We start from the raw sequence: 15,681 nt of genomic DNA, 5'->3' as shown, positions 1-15,681 counted from the left end.
GAACAAATTACTATTTTGTCCCAGGAACACACTCTTCCATACTAATTTTTTTAAAAAGGCTCCAGAAATACTGGCAAGTTAATCACGAAACCCTCTCATACACACAGACCAAAATCCACATGCCACTAATTCAAAATCCAACTCTGAAATAAATGATATATATAAATCACGCTCCTTACATCATAACACAGTGCTACAGATGTTGTCTCACCAACATACAGTATAACTGAAGAATAACCACCCTACTTTTGTATTCATTTACTCTCAATTAATAATACCATTGTACTTGCTTTCTTAATTACTTGCTGTACCTTTGTATTAAACTTTGCGAGTCATGCACTATATGATCCAGATTCTTCTGTATCTCATATCTCTATAATTTCTATTTAGATAGTAAAATATTCAGATACTTCACTGTTTCTTTTCTTTTTCCTCTGCCAAAATGGTGAATTTCATATTTTTGTGGTCTTTTTCCATTCCCTTAACCTGCCTATGATCACTGGAGCTCCTTTATTTCCTGTTCACAATTTACTTCTCTTTCATCATCTGAACTTATCTTGTGTGGTAAACCAGGAGTCACATTTCGAAGGATAGCCACTTCAAAACCTGAATAATTGCATAACTTGTTCTGAGATAGTTTTAGGTCTTAACAACATACAAGGAATGTTGACAAATTACAGAAGTCTAGAGATTTATACTGTTCATATGTGTGAAGAGGAGTATGGCAAATATACTTACACCCACTGAGTCATCAGTTTCAGGAGTTTCTGCTGTTCCACTATCATAGCAAGCCAACTGGGCCATTTCTTTTGAGAAAGGAAAAACGTTACTCATTAGGGAGAATAACAGTTGATTGAAGGGGAAAGGCCACTCATTAAAATTAACCGAAAGTAATACATATTATAAAGCATGTTGCTAAAGTCTGTAATTTTCCTTGATAGCTTAATGTTATTCTGCAGGTGACCAGAAGTTTTATTTGCTCTATTTTTCTTTTACTAATCTCACTCTTATTCATTCCAATTATAACAAATTCTGTAGTTTGCTATATCTAGATTAATTATGTAATCTACTACAGTTCCATTTAGCGCTTGGCACAGCGACCTGTCTTTTCTCCACGCTGTTTGGGATTGTTTTACCCGATTTCAGTAATTATCTGAGAGCTTTAAATTGTTCGCAACTCAAAGCAATTGCTAGTAACTGATACAACGCTCAAATTAAACAATGGGTCAATGAAGTAGCTACAGTGACTGCTGAGCCTTTTAGCACACATTTGTGAACCAGCCGAGCATCTGTCCTTTATACTCAAACAAACTATTTCTCAAGACCCATGATAGAAAATCTGCTGATAACAACACAAAAATAAAACTTCCTTCTGGAGAACCCATCTGTGCTGCAGTCACTGGTGCCTAATAGGTTACAAATCTATTTTTTTTAATGGTCAACAGGAAGAAAAATTGAATTTATCCGGCACCATCTCCGAACAGCAGTGTGATCAAGCATGCAGCTTGCAGGAGCAATTGATCTTAAAAGAACAGTAGACAACTGAATTGGCTAAAGTGTCTTAAAGAATTTAACATACTTCAGATCCCACAATTTGCCATAAGATACGAGAGATGCAGAAACATTTGTTTAATTAGATGGGTTCCAATTAGATGCTCAAATGCCTTTTTAATGACTGTTTTTAATGTGCAAATGCTGCTGCATTTGGGGCTTAATAGAGCAGCAAGGCAAGTAAAAATGAGTGTCACTGATGGTCATACTGTGCCAAATGAACAGGGCGAGAACGAATTAACGTGGAGCAGATGCATGGTACCTGAGCAAGGATAAGAAGGCTTTAAATAACATGTACAGCCTCCTAAATACATATTCTGCCAGAAAGCACTTCTGTTATTAGTTATATGCTAATTTATTCATAACTCAACAGCAACGTGAATAAATAATGCTTTCTTTGCTTTCTTAAACACATTTGCACTTTGTTACATCCACTGCAAAATGAATGCTTTTTGTTTAGTGATATTGTCAAGAAATTATATTTCACAGCAGGTACTGGGTATGGAAGAACATAAGCTTTATTGGGAGAAAATGCAAAAACATCCCTAAAATATAACCGTGCTTTAAAATAAATCTTCCAGGATACAAAATTTCCCAAAGCATAAATTCAAATTATTTTTGACTAACTCTTGATTGCTTATTCAATACTTTCAAAAATGATTGTTTAAATATTTAACATGATGAAAAGCATCAAAATGTACCTGAGCAAACTCTTAATGATCTTTTTTACAAGGATAATTTTAAATTAGTCACTTTTAAGATTTGTTAGAAGTAAATCACTTTTAAAATCCATAAAATGCAGGAATCATTGATTATAGAGCAATTATTTCTCATACCTAATTGCCCTTAAAGTAGTGATGGTAAGTTGTCACCTTGAACCACCACAGTTCTTGGTACATAGCTTTGCCTGCAATTCTTTCAGGAAGAGAGATTTTGACCCAGTGATAGTGAAGGAACAGCAAGATTGTTCCAAATCAGGATGCTATGTGGTGTGCAGGTGGTGGCATTTTCATGCATCTGTTGCTAATGTCCTCCTAAGTGATAGAGGTTACAGGTTTGGAAGGTGCTGTTGAAGAAGCCATGGTGAATCACTGCAACATACTATGCAGATAGTATATGTAATACCACTCTGTGTCAGTAGTGAAGAGAGTGAATGTTGTTTTCTGGATATGCCAGAAGTATTATATCATTGCTACAATTTTCTTCTAGTTTTTATTCCATACATGACTAAGCACTTGGTGAAGAAAAATCTAATTTGCAAGTAGCACAGTTAAAATGATCACTCACCCTCTAAGGGATCTCTAGTAAGGCCCAACTGACTGATAATATAACGGGGAATATCAGATTTAATGCCTTGTCCTTCTTTAGCATGACCTTCTGCTGCTTCCAACAAGTGATAGAACTCCTCAGGATCAAATTCCTGGAATAATAACATTTACCTCAGTCAATGCTTTAATTTCTTCTAATACCTTAAATTTATTCCTCTGTGCAAAGTTTACAGGAACAGATTGCAAAAATGTCACTGTGCCTCAAAAACAAACTTTCTAGGTCAATAGATACATTAAATCATAATCTCAAAATATTTCGCTTGCACATCAACTGTTCCAATCAGCTAGCTCAAATATATATTGTTCATCCCTGCATAAATAATTTTCAAATGCATCGTATACTCATATGATAAATTGTTTACATGGATTATGGTCTCTATAGTCTTGCTTCTGATTGTGCACATGATCTCGATTTTGTCCATTTGCCAAATGCATATCTTTATTTTGTAAAGAAGCACTTACAAGACATTCCAACAATCGAGCTGGACGAGCAATGATGATCAGTAATTTCCTGACCAATTGATCAATGACTGCCAGTTCATTACTTTCAGAACGCTTGTGAGCCTAGAGAAAGGAATAATGAGTACAATATTTTAATAATCTGTGCATAAGAACTATTATTGGAATAAAACTCTTTAAACTACTTTTCAAATGAACCAAATATATGAACAATTTTCAGTATTTAATCCCCCATTTAAAAAATCTCCAAAACAATTTTCCCCACATTAAAGCTAAATTACAACTGTTTACATTGTCAATCATTCCACTATAAAAATCATTAAAGACCCGAGGCTTGGAAACTTGATTAGCATTCCATTACAACACAATTAATACAATATCTCACCAACAGTGCTGATGGCATGATGCATAAGTCAGTTATAAAAGCAAGTAGAATATTTAACCCCTCAAGCCTGTGTCAATACATAATAAAATCATGGTTGATCTGTGACCTAACTCCACTTAGCCAAGCTCCATTTTCAGTAGAATTTGGTCAACTAAAATTGGTCAATCTCGGATTTAAATGAACAACTGATCTAGCATCAATTACTCTCTCTCTCTCTACTTTGGCAGTTCCATATTACATGGGGTTATCACAATACAGGTTGATCACTCTCCATCGTTCCTTGATTTGGCGGGTGGTTTTACTGCTGGGTGGCTTTCTTCCCGTTAAGCAGTTCCGCGTCTGGGCACAGTAGGAATCTACTGCCCTTCATTTCAGGACTGAAGCGCCTCTTCTTTGCTGCCATCTAGTTTACTCGCACCATTGACTGGGGTCTTCTAAGCCAACAAATCCTGGAGCACTTGCGACACTCCCACTGCGCCACTTGGGCACCAATTTCGCATCAACTCCGATTTGTAAACAAGATTCCCAAACTTCCATCACTGATCACATGCAAAAAGATTTCCTAATTTCAGTCCTACAATGCTTTAGCTGTCATCCTCGACTTCCCATTCAGAGGAAATACTTTCTATCTACCCGGTTTGCCATACTAACATTCTAAATTCTATAATTCCTAACCGTAATCTCATTATTTCATATTAATCACATTATTTCACATTAATCACATTACTTCACCTTCAGAGACCAGGCATCAATCTGGTAACTCATGAAAGACCACTTGCTTTCTTCTACATGGGTAGAAATAGAGGAAGAACTAATTAAGAGACTGTGACAGCACTTTATTCAGTAAAAGGAAACTGGGATAGCCATTGATAATAGTCCTTAATTATTTTAATAACTAGTTGTTGCACGCTAGTGTCTACTGATGTGATTTTTAATGTTAAACAGTACTGGTAATATTGAAGTATTACAGCTGAGCGATAATTTGTCAGTAATCACTGTTGTATTTAAAATCTACAAAAAGTCTTTACAGCAACATTATGGAGATGATTGTAATAAACATAGGAATGGAGAAAAATATTACAGGCACCATGACAGCAAAATATATTTTCACTTTCATTGCACCTCCTGGGAAATCAAAACATTTAAAATGAAGATTTCAAGTTTCTGTTTTGGTACTGAAAATAAAAATCAAGGTTACAGGGTCTCAAGATAACATTTTTTTGTCCACTTATTATTCTTTGCTCATTTGCTTTGCTGTTTAGATGCTTAAACGCAGTGTGAAGAGAAAACTAAGGTCACTAGATACACTGCTCTGTCTTTCACCTTACAAAGCACAACTGTTCAAATACTGAGTCATTATAGCTACTGACTTTTAGACATCCCCCTTGTCAATCTTCTTATACTGACAAAGTGGTAGATGAAGATTTAAATTATTTAATCAGAGTCCCTGGAGTCTACCTTTCCCTTTCTTGAAGAAAGCTGACCGCTATACAATAGTTTGGTATGAAAACATTATTAGACTCTGTTGGCCTAATAAGAATGAAGACTGGAATTTAAATGATACAGCAACATAATTTAGGTTTCCTTTAAATTATTTGATCAGTGTACGTTTTATCCCACTCAATTTACAAAGACAACCCGAAATACATTTTAGTTTTCATCCATACGAAAAAAAATCACAAGCCTTGTTGAGCTTTTATACACATCAAAAGGACTGTGTCAAGAAGATGTCGTTTCCACTCAAATTATGGTAGCATTGGGCATTTTAATTGAAAGATAAGTTGAAACCCTATAAATGGAAGGACTCCACAACCATCAAGATGGTGGGCAGACATAATTCTAGAATTCCTGCTACATTGCCAGACCCAGCAATTTTCATGAAATTGCGCTAAGGGTGACAGTAGCAAGTGCACACACTACACTTATGACCTGGCTGGCTCCACTGGTGGAAGGCATCCCCGAAAACACCTCATCCCTCAATTTTCTTGCCAGTTTCTCCAACACTCAAGGCCCTTCAGAAAACTAGTGTAACATTATCTGGATTTTGGATTATTTTGAAGGGTAAATTCACAATGTCTTGACCTGTATCCATTCCATGCTACTTTATTCGGACTCCGTAAAAATCCACATCACCCTCATCCATTACCATGATCCCTTATACTGTCCATGTCAACTCATATTCACCTAGCCACTCGGAGTGGGATAAAATGTACGCTGGTCAAATAATTTAAAGGAAACCTAAATTATGTTGCTGTATCAAATTGTCCATGTTAACTCCATGCCAACTCATGGCCTTTCCATCTGGTGTACGCTATGTATATAACCAAGGAACCAAATAATAACAATGGCAAATGAGGAAATGTTGTGAAAAATACACACCCAATCTTAAATCACCTTTTGAAAAAACAAAATTGCTATTCCTTCAATCTTATACAAGTGTCACTGAGATAGACCATTAAAGTGCCCATTACAGGGGCTTCTTGCAATTTTGCCAAATTAAACATTGAGACATTGACATATCATCACAGAAAAAATAAATGATTGCTTTAAGATGTCTGCCAAGCAAAATCAACAAATCAGTTCAGTTGCTGAAACAGAGCTGGGAGGTGCGAGAGTGGTTTGCAATTACTGGGCTGTACTATGTGGAAAAGGCAGGGCAGTGGTAGTAGGTGAAATGCTTCTCCAGAGAGCCAGCACAGATATAAGATGACAAATGGCCTCCTTACGCGCAGCAAACTATTCTATCATAGTTTCTCTATTAAGTAAGGTAATGTTAGAAGGAAAAGAATCCACCAGAGCATTCAACACAACAAAGTTTGGTCACAAACACCATCAAGTGTGCAAACTGCTACTCTTTTAGTTGTTAAAGGTATAATATAAATGCAAGCTGTTCTTGGTTGAGGGATGTCTTATACAGATAAACAGTAAACTACTGAACAGCCTAGATGGGCTACTGAGCAAAACAACAATCTCAAAACTTCCTTCTTTAAATCCATTACTCTATGCTGAAAAAAACCCCAGAATAAACTAATCTAAATCAAAGATTCAATTCAGTCTATTTAAGTAAACAAATGTGCAGAATTTAAGAACTCAAATTAATAATTCTTTTCTATCTGCTTTTTATGATCAGAGATGGATTGATTTGACCTATGAAGACAAATTGCCAAGTCCAGATTAATAAGTTAGTGCTTTAAAAATCGGAATTTGAACACGCCATTTACTTGGGATGCACAATTTGCTGCTCTCCTTTATTTTCTTTAGCATTCTGCTCTCCACAGCTGGATAAGTATCTTCTGTCATTACTTAATGAGCTAAATGACTGTTCAGTCGTTCAGAAAGCACAAAATGAGCATTATATCAGGTGGATCCCGATTGGTCAGGTTTCAACTGGTGAGGCAATTAGCAGAAAACGCAAGTAATCAGCAATTCGACTTAAGAGTTCTCTCTGTTCCAAGGAAAATAATCCCATTCTGTCCAATTTCTCTTCCTAGCTAAATTGCTTCAGCTCTGGCAACTCACCCTGTGCCCTCTCATGGTGACCAGAAGTGTGCACACTACTCCACTGTGGCCTAACTAACATTAGATACAGCACTGTGTGGTAACCTCTTTGCATTTGTATTCAATACGTTGAGCAATATGCCCATATGCCTTGGGCTTTTGTGCCACAGTGGTAGTGTCCCAACCTCTGAGTCAGGATGCCTAGGCTCATCCATCTGCTCCAGAGGCAATATAATGACATCGCTGAGCAGGGTGATTGGAAAATATCTCTCCTATGCCTTCTTAACCACTTTATCAAATTGCTGCCTTCAAGGAACTATGGGCATGCACACAAAAGTGCCTCTGATCTTCTGTACCTCCTAGGGCCCTGTCATTCAACGTGTACTCCTCTTTCTTGTTAGTCCTCCTAAAATGCATTGTCTTATTCTCTTCAGGACTAAATTCCAATTGCCAATGTTCAGCTCATCTGACCAGTCTGTCTATATTGCCCTGTAATCTAAGGTTTCCCACCACACCAGTTTACCGCATCGCCAATTTTAATTTCCTGTGTGTGTGTGTGTGTGTGTGTGTGTGTGTGTGTGGGGGGGGGAGGAATTGCTGATCTTACCTCCTACATTCATGTCTACATCATTAATGTATCCAACAAACAGAAAGGGACCTAGCACTAAACCCTGTGGTATGCCACTGGATACAGGTTTCCTTCACAAAATGATTTGTCAACCATTACCCTCTAATTCCTCTCATTATAGAGCTTACCACTGACCAGAAATTGAACTGGACTAGCCATATACTTACAGTGTCTATAGGAGTAGGTCAGAGGCTGGGTATCCTGCAGCAAGTAACTCTCCTCCTGACTTCTACAAAGTACAAGTCAGGATGATGGAACAATCCCCACTTGTTCGAATGAGTGCAGCCCTCAACAAGCTTGACACCATCCAAGACAAAACAGCATGCTTGGTTGTTTGTGGATATGTTGTATTATACTATCTCCAATGCACAGTTACAGCAATGTGTACTATTTACAAGATACACTGCAGAAATTCACAAAGGCTGAGACAACAACTTCCAAACGCAATTCTACTTCCGTCTAGAATAGTAATATAGCAGCTGAACACAGGAAACTGCATGTTGGCCTCTCAGTCACTCACCGTCCTGACCTGGAACTCGTCTTTTCTTCTCATTTGCTGGGTCAAAATCTTTGAACTCCCTCCCTAAAGGCATTGTGGGTCCACCTACAATAAACAGACTGAAGCAGCTCAAGATGGAGGCTCATCACTGCGTTTTTACAAACAATGAGGGATGGACAGTAAATGCTGGCCCAGCCAGTGAAGTCAATATGCCATGAATGAATTTTAAAAAAGTCAATTTTAGATTCAATTACCAAATTGCCCTAGATTCCATGGGCTTTTAGCATCTTAAGCAACCTGCCATGTCACGATGGCTCAGTGGTTAGCACTGTTGCCTCATCGTGCCAGGGATCAGGTTTCATTCCGGCCCAGGATGACTGTCTGTGTTGAGTTTGCACATTCTCCCAGAGTCTGTATGGGTTTCCTCCGGATGCTCCGGTTTCCTCCCACAAATGAAAGATGTGCAGGTCAGGTGAATTGGCCATGTTAAATTGCCCATAGTGTTAGGTGCATTAGTTAGGGGTAAATAGAGGGTAGGGGAATGGGTCTGGGTGGGTTACTCTTCGGAGGGTCGGTGTGGTCTTGTTGGGCCAAAGGGCCTGTTTCCAGACTGTAGGGAATCTAATCTAATCTAAAAAGAACTTATCAAAAGACGTTCATGTAGACTGCAGCAACTGCACTGCCCTCATCTGGACAGGTACTCACCACCTCAAATATATCAATCCAATTTTATCCCACATAATGTATCCCTAACGAATCTTGCTCACTATCCTTGATAAATCCTTGCCTCCCCAAGATGCGATTAATTCTGCCCCTCATAATTGTTTCCAATATTTTTCTTGCCATTGCTGTTAGGCCTACTGGACTGTAGAGTCCTGGTTCATCCCTTCCACCCTTATTGAATAATAATTGAACCACATTAGCGGTCTTCCAGTCCTCTGACACCTTTCCTGCAGCCAGAGAGGGTTTGAAAATTAATATCAGAGCCCTTGCCGTGTCCTCTCATGCCTTCCACAGCAGTCTTAGCTTTATTTCATGGGAGCCTGAGGATGTATCCACTTCCAAGCCTGCTGAAACCATAAGTAGTCTCTCTGTGCTAATTTGCTCAAGTATATCACAGCCCCTCTCCTTGGTTTCCTGTTCTCACTAAAACAATGAAAAAGAGACAATTAGCAAACCTACTTTCTAAAACCAAAAACACAATCCCTGAGAAGTCACAATTCAAAAATCAGCATTTGTCAAAATGTCAAACAAAAAGAGAAACAACTGGATGCTAGTCCTTAAAAGAAAGAAGATCTTTGCATTTATCTAGCATCTCCCATTGCCCCCGATAAACACAAATCACCCTACAGCTAATTTTACAATTTTGTAAAAGTTAATTTGTATTACAGCAATATCCCTTAAGCAGCAATACAATTGCTGGTCAGATGATGTGTTTCTGGTGATACTGCTTGAGGGAGAAACGTCAGCCTTGGCATCAGAAGAACTGCTCTACCAATGAGAAATAGGAACAGATGTAGGCCATTCGGCCCCTCAAGCCTGCTCTACCATTCAATAGGATTGTGCCTGATCTGACATTCCTCACACACTTTCCCTGACTAACCAAGGATCTATCTACTTCAGGCTTAAGTATACAAAGGGACTCTGCCCCTACAGCTCTGTGCGGCAAGGAGTTCTAAAGACTCACAAACCTGAGAAGGTTGAAAATCGCACAACACCAGGTTATAATCCAACAGGTTTATTTGGAAACACTAGCTTTCAGAGCACTGCTCCTTCATCAGGTAGTTGTGGACTCAAGATTGGGATACAGACAGACTCTAACCTCACATCTTTAATGCATTGTCTGAGCTGAGATGTCACTTTTTTAAATATAAAATCTTAAGTTATCTCGAGAATGTGACTTAAAAGAAGTTCTGGGATTTACATATTAATGAACCAAAAGCTCCAATTTAGTCTACAAGATGAAAGACTTAACAGCAATCTAGGTTTGTTGAATATATCATTTCAGTTGCATGACACTATGATCTTTTGCTAAACATTCTGTGTCTTATGATCCTGTTTCACAGCTGCCTAATGAAGGAGCAGCATTCCGAAAGTTAGTGCTTCCAAATAAACCTGTTGGACTATAACCTGGTGTGTGGGATTTTTAACTTTGTCCACCCGAGTCCAACACCAGCACCTCCACATCATGGCAACCTGAGAAGAAATGCCTCTCATCTCAGTCTTAAATTATTCTGAGACTATGTCCCCTGGTCCTAGTCTCTCCCATGTGGGTAAATCTCCTCTCAGCATTTACCTGGTCAAACCCCTTAAGAATCTTGTACGCTTCAATGAATCCCCCACTCATTCTTCTAAATTCCTATGAGTAGAGTCCCAAGCTGTTTCGCCTTTGCTCATAAGTCAATCCCTCCATACCGGGAGATCATCCTAATGAACTTTCTGTGAACTGCTTCCAATTAAATATCTTTCCTTAATTAAGGGGACCAAAATTGCTCACAGCACTCCCGAGGTGGTCTCACCAGCACCTTGTACAGCTGCAGCAAGTCCTCCCTACCCTTAGACTCCAAAGCTCTTAAAATAAGGGCCAACATTTCATTCACCTTCCTGATTACCTGCTGCACCTATGTGCTCACTTTCCGTGTTTCATGTACAAATTCCTCTGGGTTGCAGCTTTCTGCAGCCTTTCTCCATTTAAGTAATACTTTTGTTCTGCCTTCCAAAAGAGACAGACTCATATTTTCCCACCTGAAATGATGGCCAAGATCAATTCTGGGATTCCCAACCCCAATAACCAGCCTCTCTGATTTTCACCAGGAATATTTAATGATGTAAGTGCTGACTTCGGTTGCAAGCCCACATCCTGTACCACGCTGTATCTATCACTGTCAGAGACATGGCTGGGTTGTCTACCGTATTCCTGGAGCCAGACCAAATTAAACTTATAGTGACAGTAGGTGTGTTTAAAAAAAAATCTAATTCTGATTCTAACCTAAAAAAATGAATGAACAGAATCTTACATGGATTCGTGCAGTTTTTGAGCAACGTACAACGTACCTCTGCAAGGACATATTCACCCCACCAATGTATATATGTATGTGCGCATGTGTGTGTGCGCGTGTGTGTATGTCTATACACAGACACTCCTATACACAGACACACACACATATACTCACACACACACTCTCATATGCACCCTCTCACAGACTTAGACCCCTTTACACACACACATATACACTCTCTCTCACAGACACTCACAACCCCCACCCCAAACACATATATACACAAACCCACATACATTATATATATATATATATAATGTGTGTGTGTGTGCGCACTTGTGTGTATATGCATGTGAGTTTGTGTATGTATGTGTCTGGGATGGGGGGTTGAGAGTGTGAGAGAGAGTGTATATGTGTGTGTGAGTGTAAAGGATCTAAGTCTGTGAGGGGTGCATATGAGAGTGTGTGTGTCTGTAGGAGTGTGTGTGAATATCTGTGTATGTGTCTGTGTATAGGAGTGTCTGTGGATCCATGTATGATTCTGTTATTTCATTTTTTAAAATTAGAATCAATCTAAACAGTATGGCACAGGCAGCAGCACACAGGAGGCTAACACCTTCAACACATTATCTGGGCTGACACCAATTGTTATATACTGGATTAGTGGTGCTTGAAGAGCACAGCAGTTCAGACAGCATCCAACGAGCAGCAAAATCAACGTTTCGGGCAAAAGCCTTTTACTTTTTTACCTTTTTTACCAATTGTTACAGTTAACCTGAGAATGTAACTTTAAAAAAAAATTCTGTGATTTACATATGAAAGAAGTGAAACTAACATGGTCATTCTAATAGATGAGAGACTTAGAAAACAATCAATGTATTTTTCAATGAATAATTTCAGTTACATCACACTGTAAACTTTTGCTATAAATTCTGTGTCTTATAATTGTGTACACCACATCCATCTGATGAAGGAGCGGTGCTCCGAAAGCTGGTGCTTCCAATTAAACCTGTTGGACTATAACCTGGTGTTGTGTGATTTTTATCTCTTTACCTTGTTTGCCAGTCTTCCATTCTCATTAACTTCCACTCAACATGAATATTTAAAATCTTCATCAGGGTTTGGAAATACATCAGATGCTTTGCCCCATCATATAATTGCAAATTGCTTCCCTCATCAAATGTCCACCCCCATGCAGCATCTATGAGGTTCTTTTCAACAATTTTCTATGTTAAATGCTCTCCATAAGTTTAAGTTCATGAAAGGTATAAAGATCTATGAAGAGTTAGAAAAAGGGGTTTACCAGAATGTTACCAGGCATAAGGGACTTCAATCATGACCTCAGGGTTGACAAATGAAGATTGTCCTGCCAGGGAGCAGAGAAGGTTAATGGGTGACTAATTGCAGGTTTTCAAGAGGATTTTAAGTTTTGATGGAGTAAACAAAAACTGCAGTTTAGTGAATGACAAATAATCAGAAGTCACAAATCACTTGCAGAATATGTAGACGGGTGATAGGGAGAGATTTTTTTTCCCTCTCAGGGTAGTCAGGATCTGAAATGCTCTCAGTGAAATGAGGGCATAAATGTTTCTACAAAATTAATTTGAAAAGGGCATCGAACGGAAGCTGGAGGATGTGGTTCTTACTGGCTTACAAACATCAGGAATAGAAGCCTAAGCATGACTACTTTTTCAAAAGCCAGCACAGGCATGATTGGCTGAATGGCCTCATTGTATGCTCTAGCTTCTATTATTCTGTGTCGTTGTTGGGATGATGGACAACTGTCCAAAGATTAAACAAGTTGACAATGTCAAAAGTATAGCCCTTAGATTCTGTAACATATTGTACCGAATGGGGAGTGATAAAAGAACTTTAAATTTAAATAAATTTGCAGTTTTCAGCTTCAACCTTATCGCCATTTTGTGGAAGGAATTCTACCCTCTCCAGCTATTACAATAAAACAGCCCCATGGAGACTGAAGTCTTGCATTTAAGCTTTTGCTAATAGCATACCATTACTATAAAACTGTTGAGATTATTGCATATGTTGCTGTTTACTTCAGCCTTTTGATTGTATGTTTAGTTCTGCAGCAGAGATAACTGAAATGATGTTGTATAATTACACGATAATTCAAAGTTAACAAAACATTTCACTACTTAAATGGTTAAAAAGACCAGCAGACTGACATTTCTGTATGTCAAAAGCTGGAATTTCTGACATTACTGCTCAGTGTTGTGTATTCTATGAGAATATAGCAAGGTACCAACAGTAGTGGTAGTTAATTTTATACTAAGACCCTACCTCTTGCTCTTAATATGTGTGTAATGTCTCAGGCTGCTAACGGGGGTAATGAGTTTTGAGCAATTCTGTTAAACTTCGATAAGAAAGTTTATACTTGGTTTGAAACTCAATGTCACTAAACAGAAATGTCTGGTGATGTACAATGTCACTCTGTAGTTATTCTTTGTATTGGCATCATTACAGATTTTGTAACATTCGGTTTAATGTCACCAACACCAATACAATAAACTTTTCAGGTCTAAGATCAGGGCTTTAAAATTTCATAGTTAGTCTGATAAACAGTGAACTCAACAAAGTCTTAATGTACTTAGCCAACTTCCAATAACTAAATGCAGAACAATAAAGTTACCTTTCTCTCTCAGTATTTAAGCTACAATGTTAAAGTAACATTAGATTCAGAGGAAACTGCGGAACACATAATGTACTCTGGTTATTTAGTCCAACTATGCAGAATTAAAATCTACTCACTGGTGTGTATCCACTGAACTTATGGAGCATGTGTTGGATTTTCACAAACAGATAGTCCTTACAGCCACAATGACATCAGGGTGTGAGGAAACTTTCAAAACAGCTAGCTCAAGCTGCTTTACTAGACTCACTGGTACTTTGAAGCCAGATTGTCTGACTATAGCTTTGGATCCAATGATGTTAGAATTTGAATTTGGTGCCAGTTTTACAACAGAGTGAATTTGGTACCTGTGGTGCAATTGTAGCATTAAACACTCGGGCATTATCAGTTTCTCCTTCCAGATTGTAGAACACAAAATAATATTGAAAAAGGATTCAATATTAAAGCCAATTTGCAGAAATCTGTGTCTTTAGATAAACTGTCCGCCACTGAATATGTTCAAGACAGGTTTGTATTAAATTCCATCTGCTAATAAGCATAGATGGTGACCACAGTAAGGGATTTCTAGGGCTTCAAATTCAAAGTGCACTGAAAAACTTTATTTATATCGGGATTTTACAGTAAATGTTCAACATTTTTATTAATTAAAAACAGAGTACTAGATTTAAATCTAGCCACTCCTGCCATTAAACATTGAAACAGAAAATCATTTACTGATCCTAAAGATTTAAACAGAAAAACTGATCTCATGAATACGATTGTACAAGAAAGAGATAAACTCCATAAGGAAACACGACATTTCGTCAGTGAATTCAAATCTGGTCTGTCAGCAAGTCGATGGAAGAATAACTCCGATTAGAATGGTTTTGGATTGAGGTTAGCTTGAGGCATTGGCAGGGGAAGGAGGTAGGGTTGCAATTACCTCCAATGCTTTTGGTGGATTGAAATGGGTAATCAACAGTGGATTAATAATCCTTGAAGCAAAGGCAAATGTATGACTCAAATTTAGGGCAGTGCTGGATATAACCTGCCACAAATCATTTTCTAGATTCATATACGATTAACATCCACTTAGGAGAGGAATCAAGGCTACGTAATGAATTTAAGAGTTGTTCTTGGCTGGCTGGCAGTGACCATAAGGAATGAGAGATGAAAACTAGGGTGGGAAATAAGTCAAACATATTAATTTAAAGAACATAAGGCTTAGGTTTGCTGTGAGAAAGGACAAGGAACAAGTTAGAGTGGAACTATTTACCTAGAGTACTACCAATTCCAGAATGATGACTAATGGATTATCCAGGTAAATCGGAACCAAAGGTTGACAGGCAAGACTGTAACAGAACAATGGCCTGCCTTTAAACAGGGGCTGACTTGGGTACAGTTAAGGTACATTCATATGAGAGAAATAGAGCAAGCAAGTGTTGAACTCTCTGGAATATGGAAGAGATAAAACAAAGTAAAGTAGACAGGGTGAAAATGACAGATATCTAAGTTAAATAATACCTCTGTGAATCAGACTCATCATAGCACGTTGGTGGGAGTGTACCTGCTGTCCTTTCTCAGTCTGGCTTCCAATCCAGATGCACAACAATGTGGTTGACTCTTAAATGCTATCTGAAATAGCCAGCAAGCCACTCCAATGCATAAACAAACTACAGCAAAGAATAAAACCAGGTAGATTATC

At 38.2% G+C, this 15,681-nt stretch overlaps 1 protein-coding gene across 14 annotated transcripts in view; it reads right to left on the bottom strand.

Annotated features, from left to right (window-relative positions):
- The window catches only part of LOC140496238 (microtubule-associated serine/threonine-protein kinase 4-like), a 475,527-nt gene that overhangs the window by 71,840 nt on the left and 388,006 nt on the right, over window positions 1–15,681 (bottom strand). For all 14 annotated transcript variants that reach the window (XM_072595744.1, XM_072595762.1, XM_072595752.1 and 11 more), the window contains 3 exons: window positions 3,342–3,443; window positions 2,839–2,971; window positions 739–806 (listed from right to left, as the gene is read on the bottom strand). In XM_072595744.1, the coding sequence (XP_072451845.1) occupies window positions 739–806; window positions 2,839–2,971; window positions 3,342–3,443 (303 nt within the window). The remainder of the gene's footprint in view (window positions 1–738; window positions 807–2,838; window positions 2,972–3,341; window positions 3,444–15,681) is intronic.

This window comes from Chiloscyllium punctatum, chromosome 2 (assembly GCF_047496795.1).
Source record: "Chiloscyllium punctatum isolate Juve2018m chromosome 2, sChiPun1.3, whole genome shotgun sequence".
Taxonomy (NCBI): domain Eukaryota; kingdom Metazoa; phylum Chordata; class Chondrichthyes; order Orectolobiformes; family Hemiscylliidae; genus Chiloscyllium; species Chiloscyllium punctatum.
Note: the sequence above shows the minus strand (reverse complement) of the source record. Positions and strands in the feature narration are given on the sequence as shown.